This window comes from Phocoena phocoena, chromosome 15 (assembly GCF_963924675.1).
Source record: "Phocoena phocoena chromosome 15, mPhoPho1.1, whole genome shotgun sequence".
Lineage (NCBI taxonomy): Eukaryota > Metazoa > Chordata > Mammalia > Artiodactyla > Phocoenidae > Phocoena > Phocoena phocoena.
Window position 1 is genome coordinate 24,200,242 of NC_089233.1, and position 21,018 is coordinate 24,221,259.

The following is a 21,018-nucleotide window of genomic DNA, read 5'->3' on the forward strand; positions in this document are numbered from 1 at the left end:
TGTGGCTCCGCTGGGCCTCCAGGTCACCTTGTCAGGGTCCTGCCCCCTGGGGGCTTTCAGTATAATTAGGGGGAGCGGAGGCTGCACCTAGGTTGGGACCTATGGGCCACCAGTGGGGGCTTGCTGCTTCCTTGGGAGGCTCGTTACAAGTTCCAGGTGATGACGTGGGGGACTCCCTTGGGCGTATGGTTGGGGAAGAGGCAAGGAAGTATCCTGTCTTCTGCAACTCTTTTCCCAACCCACCACAGCTGAGAGGTTACAGCAGTCAGCTCATTATGAAGTTGGGGTCAGCAAACTATGGCCCTCGGGCCAAATCCAGCCTGTCTGTTTTGTAAATAACGTTTTATTGGTCACAGCCATGCCTATTCACCTCCATACTGTTTGCACATTAAAGTTGAGTAGTTAAGATAAAGACATATAATATGCCCTAAAAGACTAACTGGCCTTTTATGGAAAGTTTGCTCCTGTCATAAAGCATAAATCAGATCACGCCACTGTTCCTACTCAAAACCCATCAAGGGCTCCCTACTATCCTAGGGAAATGCCTTATCCAGACTTCAAGAACCTTCTAACTGGGCCCCAGTCTAATGTCCCACACTATCTCCGTAATTTGTCTGTATGTGTAGACAAATCACCCAGCCTCACTTAGTCTTAGGATCCTTGTCTATAAAATGAAGAGAACGAAGCTTGCCTCACTGAGGCCAAGTGAGGCTTACATGAGGCAATACATGTCTGTAGAAGAACTAACTTTACTTTTAATTGTGGTAAAACACACAGAGCATAAAGTTTACCATCTCAACCATTTGTAAGCTTTTAAGTTTAAGTACAGTTCGGTAGCGTTAAGTACATTCACATTGTTGTACAACCAGTCTCTAGAACTCTGTTATCTTGCAAAAGGGAAACTACCCATTAAACGGCAATTCTCCATTTCTCCTCCCCCAGCCCCTGGCAACCAACCACCGTTCTATTTTCTGTGTCTATGAACTTGACTTCTCTAGAGGCCTCATATAAGTGGAATCACATAGTATTTGTCTTTTTTACATCTGTCGTATTTCACTTAGCGTAATGTCTGCCAGGTTGATCCATGTTGCAGGATGTACTAGAATTTCTTCTCTTTTAAGACTGAATAATATTCCATTGTATGGATAGACCAACTTTTGTTTATCCATTCATCTGTCAATGGACACTTGGGCTGCTTCCACCTTTTGGCTCTTGTGATTAATGCGTCTATGAACATGGGTGTTTAGATATCTCTCTGAGACCCTGCTTTCAATCCTTTTAGGTATAGACCCAGAAGAGAAGAGCTAACTTTTATCAAGCACTTCCTAGGGCCAGCCTCTGCGTGAACACTCCACATAGATCACCTCACTCAGTGCTCAAACAACCCTACAAGGTTAGACTATTACTATCATGAGAGAGACCACAGAACTTTATTGCCCACACTGGGTAACTCTAGAGAGGGAAAGGGGGCACTATTAATAATTGTACTGGGACAACAGGCACAAATCGAGACTGTCTGGGATAAACTGGAATGTCAGTCATCATCCCCATTTTACAGATGAAAAATGAGAGACAGAGAGGTGAAGTTACTTTTTCAAGGTCACACAGCTGATGAGTGGCATAGCCAGAATTCAAACCCAGGCCAACTGACTAAAGCTTTCATTGTTAAGCACAATTGCACGTACATAGCACGCAGCCTGGCAACAGCTAGTAATCCATACATGGTATCTAATTGTTATTGGCTCTTCAGACTGGGGAGATGAGCCTTCAGGGGGAAAGGAGCCAGCTAAGGGCTCAGAAAGGTGGGGGGGGGGTGAGGTGGAGGTATTCCATGGCCAGGAACCAGGCTGGGGATGCGACACGTCCATGCTGAATGTGAGCTAGGCACGTGGAGGAGATGAAGGCCCCCGGAGGGAGGCAGATGGCCCCGTCTCAGACACACCATCCCGGTAGGACCACAGGCAGGTTTCTCAACCAAGGCACTATTGACATTTTGGGACGGAAAAGTATTGTGTGGCTGTTCTGTGTACTGTAGGAAATTTGTCGGCATCCCTGGTCTCTACCCACTAGTTGCAAATAGCACCCTGCCCCTCCATCAGGTTGTGACAGCCAAATATATTTCCAGGTGTGGCCTGATGTCCCTTGGGGGGCACAACTGCCCCACTCAGAACCAATGACCTGGAGAACGGGCAGAACTAGAGGGGATGAATCATTCTTCCAGGTCAGTAGTTCTCAAAGTGTGGTTCTGGAGCAGCAACTGCAGCATCTGTTAGAAATGTCATTTCTCGGGTCCCGTGCTAGACCTGGACCAGCATCTCTGGGGGCAGGCCCAGGTGCCCACATATTAAGGAGTTCAATGTTCAAACTACTGTCCTGGGTCATGGAAGAGACTTGCTAGGATCTCAGAAGGTTGGGATGCAGAGCCATTACTAATTTGAAACCTGACCAGGGTTCCTGGGAAGAAAGCAGATCCCTTTAGGAGGATGAGGATGTTCTGGAAGCTTCCAACATCCTGTGTATGACTAACACAGGATAGAACAGGCTGCCATAATTGGTACAGCATGTTTGCAGGATAGTTTGATGGTATTTATCGAAATTTAAAACAGACAAGCCTTTGGACCCACCAATTCCATTTCTCAGATGCTCCGAGCAGCCAGTCTCAACTCAGGGTCCCCGAGAGAATTAAGCTCTAATGTCCTGAGGTACCCATCATAAGCAGCAATTAGCTTCTCTCTGATGCACCTAGAATGGTAGAGGTTATGCACCATCTTTGGGAGAGCTGAGAAAAGAGCCACCCAATACACAAACACCTGGCAACAACCTAAATGTCCACCAATAGGGGAATGGCTAGTTAAGCTGTAGTGAGGCCATACTCCAGAGTGACAGTCAGCCATGACAAAGAGTTATATAGGACATAAAAGAGACTGGGTAAATAAACATTATACTGGGAAACAGAAAAAAAGGATTATACAGTTCTCCATCTCCTGACATGGATACAGGTCTCAGACCTAGATACACGCCCAGATGAAAAAAAGCAAGTTCCAGAACCAGATATCAATTTCACATGATTTTTGAATTTTCCCATGCCCCAAACCAGATTTGATATTTTTGTAAGTTCCAGATTTATACATCAGTTTCTTATTATTTATAAACCCTCTGTTCCAAAACAAACTCTATTTTTGCAAGTGCTGGTTTTAAAGATCTAAACAAAACCAAAAATGTGCTTGCAGTCGTTACCTCTCCGAGGGGACTGGCCAAGTTTTTAAAGATTTTCCAGTTATCTGCTGCGTTTTCCAGTTTTTTGAAATAACGAGAATGCATATGGTCCCACTTGAATAAAGGTATTATAACAAGCATGCTTTCTGTATTATTTGAGCAAGTTTTAAAAATTAAAAAAAAAAAAAATTCTGCTTCCCTTCCCGCTGCCCTGTCTTCTCCCCATCTTTTCACTTTGGCCGCTGGAAACACCACCAGGGCCAGGCTCCTGGCAGCATCCCAGTTACTCAGCCGAGGCTTCTCGCTCAAACGGTGCCACGCTTTGAGGTGAGCTATTAATTTGCACTTTGTGCCTCATCCTCGATTCTGATTTAGGGCAACATAAACCCCCCTCAAAATTCCGAGGAATAAATTAATTTACTAATTTCGCCATTAAGAGTTTCTCAAAGCGAGCCCTATTTCAACTGTCCTCTAATCAATCACCATTTTCCATGTTTATCTCCTATTCAATTTTTACCACAGGGTTCTCTATACATCAATTTGCCTAATGCTCTTCCTACATATGTTTTAAATTACTTTATCATTGTATAAATTTCACAGCCATTAAAAGGCTCTAGTACCAGAATGGCTGACATGGTGTTAAAAATTGGATTCAATTCCATGGGGTAATAAATTGTGACCTAAATCCAATCTCTCATGGGTGACTGAAGGATACAATGAAAAATGATTGCTTTGTCATTTTTACACTAACACAAATATACCATGGAAACTAGAAACTGGCAGAAAAATGGGAGGCCACTGCCACTGGCTATTTCTCACCCAACGCAGCTTTGCAGGTGAGACCTGAGGTCTTTCACAGGATCAGCCCCCCTCCAGCACCAGGTAGATCACTTGACTGCGTAGATCTCTTTGCGACAGACGGACAGAGCTTGAGGAGGAAAACTGCAGCTAAAAGGCAGCCGCTGCCTATTATGTGGGACCCGTCCCCGGTCCCAGACTGCCAGATAGAAGCACGGTGGTTCAGCATTTCACCGCTGGCACCAAAGCCTCTGAGCTCAGAGCCTGGCTCTGTCACTGAGCAAATGTGTGATTTTAGGCAAGTGTCCTCCCTCTCTGTGCGTCAGTTTCCTGGAATACAGAGTTGTCAGAAGAATGAATGACCTAATATGGCTAAAACGCTTAAGATAGTCCCTGGCATTTAGCAATCCCTAGGTCAAGGTTAAGCATTATTATCTAAGCACAGGTTCTTGTACGGAGACCACGGCGCCCTGCTCTTTTTGGTTGCAGGGAAGGAGAGTAATGAACAGCTAGAGATAGGTGTTAACATTGCCTCTGCATTTCCCTTTATCTTTGGAGAAACTGGATTACTCATTCGACACATTCCGATGGCAGGTTTACTAAAGGCTCCACAGAGCAGAGAGGCCGAGATGTGGGTTTTGAAGTCAGGCAGACAGAACCGAGTGTGAAAGGTCTCCCACTTGCAGGTGTGACCCCAGGCAAGCTACTCGATCTCCCCAAGCCTCAGTTTCCCCATCTGTAACATGGGGTTAGCAAACAGACTTTGCTCCAGCAGGGGCTGGAGATATGACCTGGAACACAGATGAGATTGGCCTCATGGCTAAATGGGGGCTGCAGATGACCCTGGCAACTCCAGGATAATGTGGTGTGTGCTCCACTGGTGAGCGGGTAAGGTGATTTGGGGGTACACAGTCTGAGCACCTCATGGAGATGTAGGGAGAGAGTCCCAGAAGACTTCCAGAAGGAAGTGATGTTGAAAGGAACTCTTAACGCTTAACTGACAAATAATTTGAGAGAGGAGAAAAAGCAAGTTGGTTTTGTTGATTTGTGCAAAAAGGAGGGACTAGCTTGGACTGACTGCCATCCACCGGCCGCCTCAAGGGCCACGCCCGGGCTCTCTTTCCGCACCAGGGCTCTGATTTCCAAGCCCTGGGCGGCTGACACATAAGCAGCTGCACCCAAAGGAAGGAACGGCTCAGAGCACAAGAAACTGTCCTAGTGACTCTACCTAGTCCCAGGGCAGGTTCTGGGCGAGACACTCATGGGAGCTGAGGAAAGCATCCTAAACTGCCCGGCTGCGTAAGCAGGTCCACCGTGCCCACCCTGGAGGCTGCCTTCCGAACCGCAATAATCTAATGCTGACTTGTAACAGGTGCTTGTAAATATTCGCTGACTGAATAGAGGGAAAATTTTAAATATTCTCAAACATGGTGTTTCATACAGCAACCCGAGGAGGCAGGAGAGGCATCAAACAACCCATTTTACAGGTAAGAAGTGAGGCTCAGAGAAAACAAGTGCCTTGTCTGAGGGTCTGGCAGCTCACTCAGTGGTAGAGGGGCCGCCAGGCTTTCCTGGGGAGACGGGTTCAGAGCCTTCCCCTAAGCCTGCACTAGCTCAGTGCCAGTGGAACACCCCCGGGCACACTGCCTGCTTGAGTGTCTCACCGCTGGAGGCATTGAGGATTCCCCTCTGTGCCCTGGATGTCCTGGAAAACAAAGGTGCCACAGGAGGTGAGGCCCCCAGGAGTTGGCAGCCCGCGTTCAGGCTGGGGTGGAGGTGGGGGTCAGGGCCCAAAGGTGGAAGGAGCACGGCTCTCTGGAGGGGATGTGGGACCCATCCCCGGTCCCGGACTGCCAGAGCCTTGCCTGTCTTTCGGGCTGGTCTTGCCTTGGCTCTCCAGTGATTTCGGTTTGGTCCCTACAGATGCCTCTGCTCCATTCTTCTCGCTCAAGACAAAGACATAGATCATCTAGACCCAGTGATTTGGGGAATTAAAATCCGGCTGGGAAGACGACAGACCAACCCTCCTGCTCATATTCAGAGTTCCCCAGGTGGTCTTGTTGGTTCTTCAACCTCCTTACGCCTCCTACTGCCTCAGAGCCTTTGCACATGATGGACCCTTGTCCTGGAAGACTCCCCCTCCTGCTCTTTCCCAAGTAATTCCTGCCACTCTTCATCTCTCAGTTCCACTAAAATTCAACCACATGTCTCTGCAGAATCAGTAGTGCTGTTGCAATTCTGCACTTATTTTTGTGCTCACTGGATTCATGTGTCTCCCCTCCCACGTTTAACAGGCTGTAAGCTCCATAAGGACAGGGATTCTGTCTGTTTTCCTCCCACACAGATCCCCCAAACCTAGTGCCCCGCATAGACAGAGGATGCTCGGTGGACAACTGCTGAATGAGTGAATGTTGAAGGGAGTGGGGGACAAACACTTTTAGTCCCCAGCTGGTGGCTATGCCACTCACAGACTTCTAACTGTTCCATTCCCGTCCCAGTGCATGTGGGCCTCTGCACAGCTCCCGGGACGGGTAGCTTGAGCCACTGAAGCTCAAAACAACTGTGTTATCTTCTTACCCAGGGAGGATAAGATTGAGGCCTATGACATGCCAAGTAGTGCTATTCTCAGATGAGTAAGACAGAGCCCCTTCCATGTGGAGGGTGGGTCTGGGGCAGAGACAGATAAACAGTAGGGGGCGCTTTCTTCATGCCCCATGTGCAATCTCAGAGCAAATGCTGACCAGCGACTCCTAAGAGCCCTCCTGGCTTCTGTCCTCACCCCTAGCATCTACTGTCAATACCGCAGCCAGGGGATCCTGTTACACATGTCAGGCCAGCCCCCACCCCCAGCCCTGCTCAAATCCCTTCAGCAGCGCCCCCTGGTCACCCAGGTAAGAACAAAATCCCTACTGGTCTGCAAAGCCCCTGATTAGTCAGGCTCTCTGCAGAGCTGCTCCAAGCAGTGGTCCACAAAAGCAGGGTTATCAACATGCTCCCGGTCCCCTAGTCTCTAGATGTCATTGTGAGCACATGAGAAGGAAAAAAAAAAAAAATCCATCTAACCATGATCCCCTTGTCTCAAATACACTGCGGAAGCCTTGGGAAATGTCTGCCTGAAGTTTCTGAACCGGTTGCCCGGGTGAGGCCGGGGAAGGCGCTAATCCCGCTCTTTCAGGGCTGGTGTTTTCATCTTCTTTCCGTGCCTAAACCTTTCGGCTCTGTCTTCTAGGCACGGCAGTTAGGGAACAAACACACCCTGATGACAACTTTCAGAGTGAAGGGCAGAGCCTGCAGCTGGCAGGCCATTCTGGGAGGAGGAAGGTGGGAGGGAGGTGAGGGGGCATTTATGATATTCCCCATAACTGCATATTTCTCTTTCTAAAAAGCCATGTGGGCAACGGCTGGCTTTTTTTACGATTCCAAATGGGGAGGAGGTCAAATACCACGGTGCTTTAGAAGGAGAAAGCCACGTGGGATTGGCCTGTGGAGACCCACCTTCCGATGGGGGGCCTTGGGGGACTGCTGGCCACACGACCTGGCACACAGCAGAGCTCAATAAATGTTTGCTCAAGGGTCAGGCTTGAGTCGTCTTTGTGCCCCAAAGAAACCCCTCAGTCCATAACACCAACAGTTGGTCACCCCCATCCAGTCCATCGGCCAATCCTAGCAGCTTTTTCCTACTACCCTATCCTCTCACTGGGGCCGCTGCAAGAACCTCTCCACAATTTCCCTGTTTCTACTCCTTCCTTAAAGCTAAATCATGTGAGAAGTAGGAATGGCGGATCGTACGGTAGCTCTGTTTTTCATTTTCTCAGGACCCTCCAAACTGTTCTCCACAGTGCCTGCACCATTTTGCATTCCCACCAACAATGTACAAGGATTCCAATTTCTTTGCATCTGCACCAACACTTGTTGTCTTTTGTGTGAGGTGATATCTCACCGGGTATTTATCGAAAAGAAGTGAAATCAGCATCTCAAAGAGATATTATATTAGCACACCCACATTCACTGCAGCATAGCCAAGACGTGGAAACAACCTCAAGGTCCACTGAGGAATGAAGGGATTAAAAAATTCGGACTTACAATGCAATATTATTCAGCTTTAAAAAACGAAGGACTCCTGCAATGTGTAACAACATGGATGAGCCTGGAGGACATGCTGAGTGAAATAAGCCAGACGCAGAAGGACAAATACCGAACGACTCTACTTATACGAGGAATATAAAACAGTCAAACTCATGCAAGCAAAGAGCAGAATGGTGGTTGCCAGAGGCTGGGGGGATGGGGAGTGGGGTTCGATGGGTTAAGGTTTCAGCTGAGCAAGATGAGCAAGTTCTAGCGATCTGCTGTACGACACTGTGCCTGTAAACAGCAATACACCATTGTGCGCTTGAAAATCTGTTCAGAGAGTGGATCTTATGTTAAGTGTTCTTATCAAAATAAGATAAAAAAATTTTAAAGTAGCATAAAATTTTTAAAAAAACTCAAAATCAGATGATGTTAAAACTCTTCAGGGGCTTCCCTGGTGGCGCAGTGGTTGAGAGTCCGCCTGCCGATGCAGGGCACGAGGGTTCGTGCCCCGGTCCGGGAGGATCCCGCGTGCCGCGGAGCGGCTGGGCCCGTGAGCCATGGACCCTGGGCCTGCGTGTCCGGAGCCTGTGCTCCGTAACGGGAGAGGCCACGGCAGTGAGAGGCCCGCATACCGCAAAAAAAAAAAAAAAAAAAAAACTCTTCAGTTCCTCCAATGGCTCCCATCTCTTTGATATCAGTATCCGAACCCCCTGCGGTGGCCTGGCCATTACCTCTGGCCTCTGACCCTTCACCCTTCTGCTCCCCTCACTGCTCCCTCTGCTTCAGCCATACTGACCTCCTGGCTGCCTCTGGAACAAGCCAGGCTGTTTGCTAGGACTGTTTCCTCTTCCCGGTGACACTGCCACCGAGGTTCCTCAGAGGGGCCTTCTGTGGCCACCTACCTAAAACGTCCACCTCCCCTGTCCTGTCGCCTGCTGTGCTTGTCTACGAGCTCTCGTCACACCAGACAGTGGACTGTAGGTCTACGGGGTCACCTGTCCCCTCTGGCCTCTCCCATTAGGGCAGAAGTGCCACCAAGGTGGGGCCTCAGGCTGCACGCCTCCCAGAGTCACCATCCAGCTTGTGGCAACAGACATGGTGCTCTGAGCTGTGTAGGGCAGAGGCCCTGTGGGGACGAGGCATCCTGTGTTTTTGTTCACTGTTACGTCCCCAGATACTAGAATAAGAGCTGGCAAAGGGCCCACTGCCTGTTTTGGTATGGCCTGCGAGCTAAGAGCAGTTTTTACATTTTTAAATAACTGAAAAAAAATCAAATGGATGACCTTTCGTGACACATGAACATCATGTGAAATTCACATTCTGATGACCAGAATAAAGTTTTATTGGAACACAGCCACGCTGGTCGTTTCTTTATGTATCGCCTGTGGGTGCTTTCATGCAGAGTTGAGTAGTTGTGACAGAGACCCTGCAGCCTGCAAGGCCTCATACTGTATTTACTATCTGGCCCTTCACAGAACACGTTTGGGGAGTGCTGGCCTGGGACGTCGAATGGCACCTAGTGGGTGACCAATGAATGGGGTCTGCTGATTTTTTCTGGACTGACCGTGGTCAGGGTCCTACCCCTCCCTCAGAAGCCCAAGGAGGGCCTCTGGTATGAGTTTACTCCGACCCCAATGAACTGTTACTGGAAACCTCCTTTTCACTGGGGTTTGACGAGAGAAAGACGAGAAAAAGTCCTCTGCAAACCTGGGCTTTGGGCACGTCGGCCCCGTCGGCTTGGCTGAGCCGTAGCAAGGTCATCTGGCCTCATCACGGCCACCCCGGTAGCGTGGTGTCTCTGAGTTGTCCACGGCTGTTCCCTCATTGTCTCATCCTGAGCGATACAGCAAAGACCCGGGAGAAAGCAGTGTTCCTGCCCCGACAGATGGGGAATCTGAGGCGATAGTCTCCCCTCAGCCACCTCCATCCGGCAGCCATCTGTCCAGAGTCTTTGGCTTCCTGCAAAGACTGATGGGTAAAGACGGGTTGCTGCGTCCAAGGGCAGTTGCCTTTTCATCAGAAACCTCCTCCGGTCCGTCCTCACTCCTAATACTGGAGCCACTGCCCCTGCCACGTGCACGTGCTTGCAAACCTGCAGCCGGTCAGCTGACTGAAAAGGGAGAGCCCTTGCTCATCACTCATCGGAGGACCACCGGCCCACTTAGCGGCTCGGGCCCGGAGCCCCCGCTACGGTGGCCCCCGACCCCCCTCTCAGTGACTGCTTTCCGTGGAACCTCTCCGTTTTCCTCTCTCATTCTTCACCTGGACACCTGGGCTGCGGTCACTCCACTGGCTTTACCTGGCACAGCAAAGAGTGAGGAGGTGTCAGAGGCACCCTGGTAACCGGTGGGGCCTCTCTTGAGATGTTTTTTTTTTCTCTTGAGGCATTTTAGCTCAAGATGAAAGGAGGCTGGTGGCCTATGAGGGCCGTTGGAGAGAGCATCTTGACATTTAATTGTTCCCAATATAATGAGGCATTGCCTGCTCAGAATGCCTCTTACAGGTCAAACGGTCTTTATTGGGAAAGCTACCTCTGCCCCTCACCAGGGTTGGTGTGTCCTCTGTGGCCGGGGCTCCCCGCAGAAGCTGTGGTCCAGGAAGGCTTCTCCGAGGAAGAGGCATTTAGGCTGAGATCTGGAGAGGGAAGAGGTGGAGTGTGCAGTGGGGGCTGGGATGAGGAGGGAGTGGCTGAGGCACACGGGGCCTTGTCTGAAGACCAGAGCGAGACATCTAGGGCTGGGCAAGGGGTGGTCACCCTACAGGCGGGCCTTCCACTCTTCTCAACGCCACCACCACTGCCTTGCTACAGCCGACAGCCAAACACATTCGCTGTACCCTACCCCCCTCTGCACCAGGGGTTTCATATTCATGGTCCCATGTCAGCCAACAACCCTATGCGGATAGGGTACGAGTATCTGTGTCCATTTTACAGATGAGGAAGCTGAGGCACTAGGAAGTCAGGGTCACACCACTAGCAAAGACAGAACCAGGATTCAAAACCCAGTGTCAGCAGATCTTCCGATGGAAAAGCTTCTTCCAGCCCAGGCCACCCTGGGCCTTCCATCCAACACGGTTTCATTTCCATGAAACTCTGGGAGGTCCGGTTTGGAGTGCCTGTAGGCTCTTGGGTGATTCTGGAGCCTAAGGAAGGGACAGGAGGCCTAGGCAACTGTGGGAGGTAAGGGGGGCCACTGGGGGCTGGGCCACCTGCGTGGGGAACGTGGGCGGGGGTGGGGGGTCCGGTGGCTTGGCGGCTGCAGTGAGCACGGGGGCTCTGGGAGGAAAGAGGGGCGCTGCGGGATTAGAAACAGCCTGCTCGGAGGCCAGGCTTGGGGGCCGATGGGGTAGAGCACCCCGCCTGACCTCACCGCATCTCACTCCTGGGGGCTGTGAGTGGATGGTCCGCAGATCCGCGTTTTCCTCCTGAAAACATGTCGCCATTCCAGCTGCTTCCTCCCAGAGGCTGGCAGTGAAGCAGATGAGCCGCAGGGGCAAGGTATCCGTGCAGAGCACACCAATCCGGGGGTTCTAGACTCTTCCTTTTTCCTGAAGGTGCTGGGCTGCGGGGACTGGAGGCATGGGGATCGGAGGAGGAGCCCTTCACACAAGCCAACATTTCACATCGATCCCCTCGTAACTTTTCAGACTTCAAGCCATGAGGAATTGTGTCCTCGGTGATATTCAACTTCCGGCATCCTGTCAGCTGAAGTCTGGGTGACGCCGAGTTTGGCAAAATGACAAACAGTGCGTACATCTGCGTGCGGACATGTAAGTGTATGTGTCTGTCTGTTTACACACATACCTACTTCCCCACCCCTCCCCTCCCCACTTGGCTTCCTCACTGCCCGCAGAGCTGGAGCTCAAATCCCTCCTGAGCGGAGGGAAATCCGGGTGTCATGGTTTCCAGAAAGGGAACGCGATCTCCGTATGGGGTGTAATTACATCTTAGCTTTCTGCAGAAGAATAGTTTACGGTTTAAATGCTATTAATTGTAAGCTGTTTTGTTCCACGGGAAGTTGTTCGTTGATAACTACCCAATTAGGGTTATTTTGCAATTAGTCTATTCACAGAGAATTTATTGCAAAAGGGGAAGGCTGTGGTGCAGTAAATGAAGGCACTGCCCAGGCTGGTGTGCCAAGGCTCAGACGCCCATCTTATTACCCAGCTCCCAGCTCCCTGGAGGGTGTGCCACTTTGGCAGACGCAGCAGAGGCCACAGGGAATCCCCCAGGCTGCACAGCCATGCTGGAGGTGTCTCAGCGGGACCAGGACAGGCCACATCAGCCCGCTCGCTCCCCCATCAACACCCACCCTTCTCCTTGCAACTGTACTGATGGCGGAGAGAGACAGCCTGCGGGCTCAGGACATCCCCAAGCTCGGACCGTTTAGGCTAAAGTGAAACCTTCTGCCTCCTGAAGAGGGAAAGGCTCTCGGGAGGACTCAGGCTCTGTATTCCTGAGATACGATACCAGCCCTGCCATCTACTAGCCATGCACCTGTGACCAAGGACTAAACCTCGTTGAGCCCCCATTTCATCATCCATTAAACGGGTCGATAAGAGACCGACCTCATAGGGCTGGTGTGAGGATATAGTGGGATGGGAGGCACAGTGCTGGAGGTATTACTACACAGATCTGGTACCTTGCAGGGGTCAGCACACTGTGGCCCATGGGCCACATCCCACCCACAGCCTGTTTTTGTAAATTGAGTTTTATTGGAATAACCAAGTGCATTTGCGTATCTATTGTCCTGGCTGTTTTTGAGATATAATGGCAGAGTTGAGGAGTTGCGACAGAGACTGCACGGCCTACAAAGCCTCAAATATTTACTCTGGCCCTTTACAGAAAAGGTGTGTTGACCCTTGGTACACAGCGAGGACCCACTGTCATTCTCATGGAAAGACATTCAGCTCAGGCCTCTGCCAGGCCATGCACTAGCAAAGAAAAAGATTTTGGAAACATCTCCACTTATTTATTCTGCCACAATCTGCCAAGTCGGGTCAAGAGTATGATGGGGACCCCGGGACTGCTTAGACAAGGTTTAAAATGCAAGAGAGAAGCAAACCTTTTCTTTTTAGACCTTTTCTATTGAAAAGAGAGTCTACTACAGATACGTGTTTCCAACAGAAAACTTAACAAATACAGATGAACTTGAGTAAAGAGTTGAAGCTGTCCCCACTGCACCCCACCCGGAGGGCCACGTGGAAACTTCCAAGCCTCTCTACACACTTGCCCACGTGGCCATCCCCCACCTGAGCCACACCCTCCGTTCTGTGACCAGCGGTCAACAGAGAAGCATGTGTGAGAGATGAGGAGGCCTGAATTTTAGCCCAAGTTCAGCCTCTAACTGACTGGGTGACCTTGATGATGAGTCTCCTCTCCTCTATGGACCTCGTTTCTTACCTGTCCAGTGGAGAGACGGAATTAGGATTTCTCTAGGGTTGATCTAGTCCCCTTTTCCTTGGGAGCCATTCTTACCATGCACATCCTTCTTGAGAGAGAGATGGGGGATTGAGGAAGCACTAGGCATCTTCCTGCCTGGCTTCCAAATCCTCCAACGTTGGGGGGACTGAGAGCCCCCTGCCCCCACCCTGCCTCTTGGTCCAGCTCTGTTGTCACCTTTCCTGATGCTCTGACCTTCTGTCTCAACAAAGAGGTGGACCCAGCTGCTGGGAGCATGGACCCGTTCCTCTTCCATGCGTGGACCCTGTCCCTGCCCCATGCAGGTCTTTCCACGTGTCCTCCCCCTACCCCTGCCCTCAGGACCTCTGGGTTGTCCCATGGTCGGGGACCTTCTCTCTCCACTTGAGAGTGAACTAAAGCAGTTGGTGGTATCTGAATTTAGAAGCAACAAGGAGGTATTTTGAACGCTTGACCATTTAGTGAGGGATAGAGGGGTACCCCTTGCACTGATTACGGCCAATAAGAATGAGGGGTGACCAAGAGCAAATTGGGAGATGGGCCGCAAGGGAAGACCAAGTGGGAAGACCCTTCGAGTATTTAATGCAGGGCGCTCCCTGGACAGATAAGGAAGCCGGAACCAGCGAGGGGAAAGGGCTTTTCCTATCAGTTCATGGCTGAACTCAACTAGAACACAATCTCTCCATTTCAAATGCATCCCTCCCTGTCTGTTCCCAATGACACTGGCTCTTTCTTTGTAGAAAGCGTCTTTTGGATGCAGTCCGCCCTCTGCATGGAGAAAACCACTGGACGAACTAATTCACAAACTATTTGGGATGTAACGTCTTCTGCAAGGAAAAATAAAATCTACAGGCTCACAATGAGCTTATGTGGGGATGAGGGTACATGGGTGAAACAGTAGTGACCACCACGAGTTAACTGTAGCCAGATGATGGGAACATGAAGGTTCTCCCTACTCTGAGGTGGGTTTGAAATTTTCTGCCATAACAGATTTCTTTTTTTTAAGAAGGGATCTTGACAAATATGACTTAACCCAGCATGGCAATATCTCTATCTCAGGATGTCTCTACCTGCAGGCTTGTAAGGCCACTTACAAGCCACGTGACCTTAGGGAAGTTGTTTTACGTCTCTCACGTGTAAAAAAGTTATGCTCACGATGACGGTGCTAGCCTCACTGGGCGGTGGATGAGATGAGCTGATTGAATGCAAGTGCCCGTGCTGTGCCCGGGACACAGTGAGCGCTTGGTAATTGTTATCACCCCCCTTTCACACGCACTGGAAAAGGTGTGAAACCTGCCAGCAAGGAATACGTGTCAGAGGCGTGAGGTGAGATGCAGAGATGCACGGTGATGCCTCACCTGTGCAAAACTGTCCCCCCCCCGGTTTCTGAGGACCCTCCCCTGTGCTTGTGAACGCCGCTGTTACAGCTCTGACTCGCACTGCATCGCAGCAAGAGGTCTGATTTATCACTGGTCATCAGCACAGAGAATAGGGCCCAGCACAGGGCAGGAGGGAGGGAGGGAGAGAGAGGAAGGGAAGGAGGGAGAAAATAAGGAAGGAAGGAATTTTAGGTGGAGGAAAATGGGAAGGGTGTTTTCCAGAGCCTCCAATGTCAATGCAACCAACTAGAAACCTTTCAAATCTTATTCAATTACAGTAACATTGGTGTCAATTTTAATCCCAATACCCTGCTGAGACGGAAAACGAACCCTATCAATACCATTGCCTCCTACGACTTCCACATTAGCCCCGACTGCACTGTATTTCATCCTTCGCCACAAAAGCAACAGGTTAAAGCTGTAACAAGAGGTAGTTTGATTTTGCGGAACTTTTCTCACACGAGACTTCTGAATTCAGGGAGGCCCAAAACAAAAGATCTCCTGTCTTCATCTGGGGTTTGAAAACTAGGGCGGTTATTCTGAGAAGGTCTGAGAATGTGAGAACGGAGCTGCGACTTACCTTCGAGGGGGCAGAACCGAGTGACCTTCTCGGGCATCAGTAGCCCAAGCTTGTGGCGGCAGTAGGTCTCCCCGATCTCCTGGCGGCAGTGCTTGGACTTGGAGCGGGACAGGGCGGAGATGGCCTCCTTACCCGAGATGTCACACTTGAGGGGCCGGTCAGACTTGATCTCGGGGGAGCTGCCCCCACTCTTCCGGGCGTGGGGCTGTCTGGGGACATCCTTCCCTCGGCTGCCGTTGACCGGGGCTCTCGCACCAGGAGGCAGCACCTCGTTGGCACCTTTCCCTGGGGACAGATGCCCCTTCCCCTTCTCCTCCTGCCCCAGCTTCCTCTTCAGAAGCTCCTTCTGTCCTCTCGGGGGCTTCTTCGTCAACTCGGGCTGGTGCTTTTGCTTTTGAGTCCTGGGTGCGAAGTTGCTGTTGTCCACGTTCTCAAAATCCTTGGGTACAGAGTTCTCATTGTTGCTGTCTGTTCGCACTTTCTCTTTTGGCCGGTGAGAGAAGTAGCCATCCTGGAGAAGACAGGAAGGAAACACAGAAGAGAAACTTGACTTTGCCATCAGGCTAAGCAGGCTGGCCCTGGAGGGTGGGGCACGTAGGTTTGGAAGTCTGGGCCCTGGTTCCACGCCCTGCCTTTGCTACGAGCTTAATGTTAGACTTCATGTTAGGTTTTTCTCTTTGAACCTCAGTTTCCCAACCTGGAAATAGAAGATGTTCCAACTAGAAAATAAAGCTTTTGCAAGCTCTAACGTGCTATGACTATGATCCTCAATGCTTGTTATTAACCACACCCCCTTTTCATATAAGTCTCCTTGGTTGTCTCTGCTACTGGAATCTGGACAGTTTGTTCCAAGCTTCCTGTTTAAATTCTAGCAGCAAGCACTGTGATGGTTTATTTAATGGCTAGAAATGCCATAATAAAGCTATAAGGGGAGAAAATATTGGTAGGATAGCATATAATTTACATTGCCTTTAGGACATGCTCGTAGATCTATGCCCGTAAGAGAAATCAGACCGTGCCGTGGTTAATTCTGAGACATCACCGGCTATCTTGAGGGGAATATGCCCTTTATAGGACAATCCTATGCAAGGATCCTACAGTGAGTCCCAGGGGGATGAAAACTTGTGACAGTCTTACGTTTGAGCTTTGACTCTTGATGTCTGTACCTAGAGCAGAACTGATTAAGTCACGGGGTGGGGGGACAGGGTGTCAAGAGAAAGGCCAAGAATCATTCTGGAGAAAATGAGTCTTTCTGGGAAGGCGGGCACCCCAAACTCAGCTTCTCCATGGGTAGGTGGGCCCTGGCCATTTTGACCTCGGATCAAATGCACTGGTCAACTACCATCCTGCATCACTTCCAAAACACATTGCTTCTGCTTAGAGCCCATTATCAAGGCCTTAACCTGAAAGAGAATCCACTGTCCCAAAGCTAGTCAGAGGGGACACAGAGGCCACAGAGAACGCTAATTGACTCCATAAATCTACACCCATTGCTCTAGAAACACACTGGCAATGAGTAGCAATTCTGAGGGCAGACATCCTCGTTCGTTTTCCTAAATGTGCCGATTAAAGGTTCTCAAGGAAGAGGATGGTGGAGAGCAGTGGAGGTAGTGCTGGTGCCCAGGATCGGCTGACGTGCGGCTGACACTGAGTGTGGCTCCTCCTTCAGCAGGTCTGCAAACTACGGCCCTCCCCGAACCAAATCCTGCCCGCCATTTGTTTCTGTAAATAAAGTTTTATTGAAACACAGCCACGCCTGTTCATTTATGGTCTGTCTATGGCTGCTTTCCTGCTACAACAGCAGAGGTGAGTGGTTGCCATAGAGACTGGTCTGCAAAGCTTAAAATATTTCTAGCTGGCCCTTTAAGAAAAAGTGTGCCGACCTCAGCTCTCCAAGAACTGTGAGTTTAGAAGGTTCCCCCCGGCTTGGTTTGATTGCCCTTGTCTCCAATGTCCCCATTTGGCCCAGCAACGTGTCTGCCCTCTTCTTGCCTTTGTCCCACCTCCCCTAGCATCAAGCACGAATTTCAAGAGGCCGTAAGAATGAAGACTACACTAAGATACCTCGTGGCCATTCTGTAAGTTGATGTTACTTTTATTCTCATTTTGCAGGTACTGGGCATCAGTGACTTATCCAAGGTAACTCAGCTGGTTGGTGGTGAAGCTGGGATTCAAGCCAGATAGACTGCAGACCCCATGCCCTAGGCTACCAGCTCCACCAGCCACTTCCAGGAAGCTGCAGAGCCCTTCTGATCCCCATCACTCTGTCCCCTTAAGCACTGCAGCCTGGCTCCCTTCCCATCCACTCCCACCCAGCTAAATGGATCTGGGATAGGCATGTCATCTCCAAATAGCCGTGTCAAGGCTGGTCAGTGGCCATTAGGTGGCAGGGAGTCACAGAGAGGGAGAGGACAGTAAGGAGGGGCCACGAAGCACCAGGAGCTTGAGGTGGCAGGAGCTGAGAGGCAATGGGTAGGAAGAAGGAAACAAGGAGAGGCCGAGGGAGAGTGGAGTCTGTGATGGGTCCTGGAGTGGCTACTGGTCATACACAGGAGCTGCTATTACATGCTGGTCTGTGAAGGGGAACTTCTGGTTCTGACACCTGTTTCCAGTCTTTCTTACCTCTCCACGTATCTTGCAAGAAATCCCCCTCAGTGAGGGGCCATTCCTCTGTTCTTATAAACAAACCACACTGATATTCCTCTTTTCCCTTCTTTCTGTCCAGAGGCCCTTGAAGAATCCCAAGCAGCCTCTCAGATGCATTTTCTGAGCACTCGCTGTCAGCAGGCACCATATGCAAACGACGCACAGGTATTACTTATTGGACACCAACAGTCGTCCCATAAGGGGTACCCTCCTCACTATTTTACAGAAAGAGGCATCAAGGCTTGTTGCTTTAACACTCTCAGGCATGGGCACGTATCAAGTGCCAGGCACTGTGCCAAGCCCTTCCATGTTTAACCTTCAGAAGTAACTTTCAAGACAGGTATTACCATTCCCCCATCTTACAAAAGAGGGACAAGGGGAACTTGGGGATGTTCAGTGATCTGCCCGATATCATTTAGCGGAGGCTGTGAACGCGTACCCGTTTAATTCTAAAACTTGCTATGGTTTCGTGCCTCTTCTGTTTGGCTGAGAGGTCAAGGGAGGAGCATTTAGCTCCCCCTTCTCTGTGGGGGAAAGGATGGGGTATCTCTCTCTTTGCTCGTATTAGCCTAGGTTGGGATGGAGCTGGATGGGGGGATGGTATTCAATAAAGCCCTCGACAAATATTCCAGTTCTCTTCCTTCTAGGCACGTGATACAATTGTACTTCCCATCCCCTGCAAATGAAGCACAGCCAAGCAACCTGCCGTGGCCAAGACCAGTGACTCGGGCCAGGGCACAGTTTGCCATGTCCCTCCTTCCCCCATAGCATCCAGCCACACTCCTGATGGTGAAGGCCCTGCATTCCTGAGTGAGGCCAGGGTGGAGGATAGACTCCACCAACCCTCCATGGACAGAATAAACCTCTGCTGCTTTCTGTCACTGAGGTTTGGGGATCTTTGTTACCGCAGCACAGTCTAGCTCATCCTGATTAATACAGGAGCCAACCTGATCTGCTTTCTTCCTCTTAGCTGCCCTCAGATACAGGAGCCGATTTATTATCATTTTTTGCCTCTAACGGTTGGAAAAGCAGTTCGATGACTCCTGCTGCCTGAGAACAAGAATTTAAATTCTGTCCCTAAGCCCGTTTTCTAGAAGTTAACAAGAAGGCGGAGAGTTGAGCAGAAAGGCCTCTGCCCTCACAGCCATCTGCATCGTCTCTCATCAAACACATCCTCAGTACTGTTCCTGGGTTGTTCTCTTTCCTCATCATGAACTGATGATCACCACTTTGTCCCCCAAGCAGAAAACCTCCACAAAACCACTAATTTCAAAAGCTCACGTTCTCTACCACCTTCCGGCAGAAGCTCTCCAAGCAACACCAGTCGCAGGAAGCACTGCAATCAACGAAGCTAATTTGGCCATCAGAGAACGGCTGGCTCCTCTGGTTAATTTGTGATATCAGGACCAGGCGCCACCATCAATTCTAATGGGACTCCTGATTAATAAGCGTCGTCTACTTAGAGACACCCCTGCGATGGGGATGGTGAGCTCACGGTGGCCCCTTGGCCTTCTGCCTGGCCCCAGGTGCTACTCAGCTGCCAATCAAAAGATTCGAGTGTAAGAGAAAAGGGAAATATTTTGTCTTCTGGAATGAGGAGCTCACAGATATATTCGACAGCTTCCAGAAAAGCCACTGAGCCATAGTCAGTGAGAACCAGGCATCACCCAGAGGCCTGGGATGATCTGTCACGCTGAGTCAGGGTTGCTTCCTACAACAGCTGGTGAGTTCTCCTACACCTTCCCTCCACAGTTTTCTTTCTTTTCTTGTACGTTTTATTTTATCGCGGCAAGAACACTTAACGTGAGCTCTACCCTCTTAACAAACGTTCCAAGTCCACAATACGGCATTGCTACCTACAGACACGAGGTAGTACAGCATAGCTCTAGAATGTATTCATCCTGCACAACTGAGACTTTACGCCTGTTGCTTAGCAAGTCCTCATTTCCCCTCCCCCACCCCCTGGCAACTACCATTCCACTCTCCGAATTTCTGAGTCTGGCTATTTTAGATCCTCCTGTAAGTGGGTCAAGCAGCATTTGTCTTTGTCTGTCTGGCTTATTTCACTCAGCAGCACACCCTCCGGGTTCATCCATGGCATCACATACGGCAGGATCTCCTTCTTTTTCAAGACTGAATAATATTCCATTGTACCTGTATGTCACATTTTCTTTATCCATCCATCCCTCGATGGGCGTGAGATATCACCTTCCCTTCCCTCTAACTCTTCACCTGCTCTCCAAGAGGCAAACGGGTCTCAGCTTTTCTCTTCTTCCCCTGGAGAATCAAGATCCAGACCTCCAAACCCAGGTTCCCTTCCCTGTAAAAACCAACCTTGGGAGGTTTCCAGGCAAATACATGCGAGATGACTATCATATCCTCAGCACCCGTGTCCCCTCATACTCTGGCCCTTCACACACCTTGTGTCTCTAATCCTCTCGAATACCCAGTGAAGCAACAGCATGAGTCCTAATGAAGGGGAGGAAAGTAAGGCACAGGGAGGTTAAATAACCTGACCAAGGAATGAATGGGATGCTAGAAATGACATGATTCAAATTCTGCATGCCTCAGTTTCCTCATCTGGAAAATGGGGATGTGAAAATAATACTTATGTCATGGGTATTTGGTGAGGATGAATGTATGTCAAAACTTCCAGATGTGCCCACCACACCCAAAGCAGGAGAAACAATGAGCAAAGAAGTTTCCCTACTAATCAACACTGGGCCTCCACCATCTCACCCCTGATGGTCTCCACCTGGAGGACAGATCAGTTAGTATTTCTTCATTATGATCGCTAGCTGTGTCCCCTTTATTCTTAAGCAATCCAACACTCTCACCTTGGGTTATTTATGCAAATGCAACCCTTTGACTTATTTTATTTTAATGTACTTATTGCAATGATTGCACAT

The 21,018-nt window shown here is 50.0% G+C and overlaps 1 protein-coding gene across 1 annotated transcript in view; it reads right to left on the reverse strand.

The window, feature by feature from the left end:
* Nucleotides 1–21,018, reverse strand: part of XYLT1 (xylosyltransferase 1) — a 190,768-nt gene that overhangs the window by 118,022 nt on the left and 51,728 nt on the right. Inside the window, exon 2 of the mRNA XM_065893202.1 lies at nucleotides 15,464–15,974. Within this exon, the coding sequence (XP_065749274.1) occupies nucleotides 15,464–15,974 (511 nt within the window). The remainder of the gene's footprint in view (nucleotides 1–15,463; nucleotides 15,975–21,018) is intronic.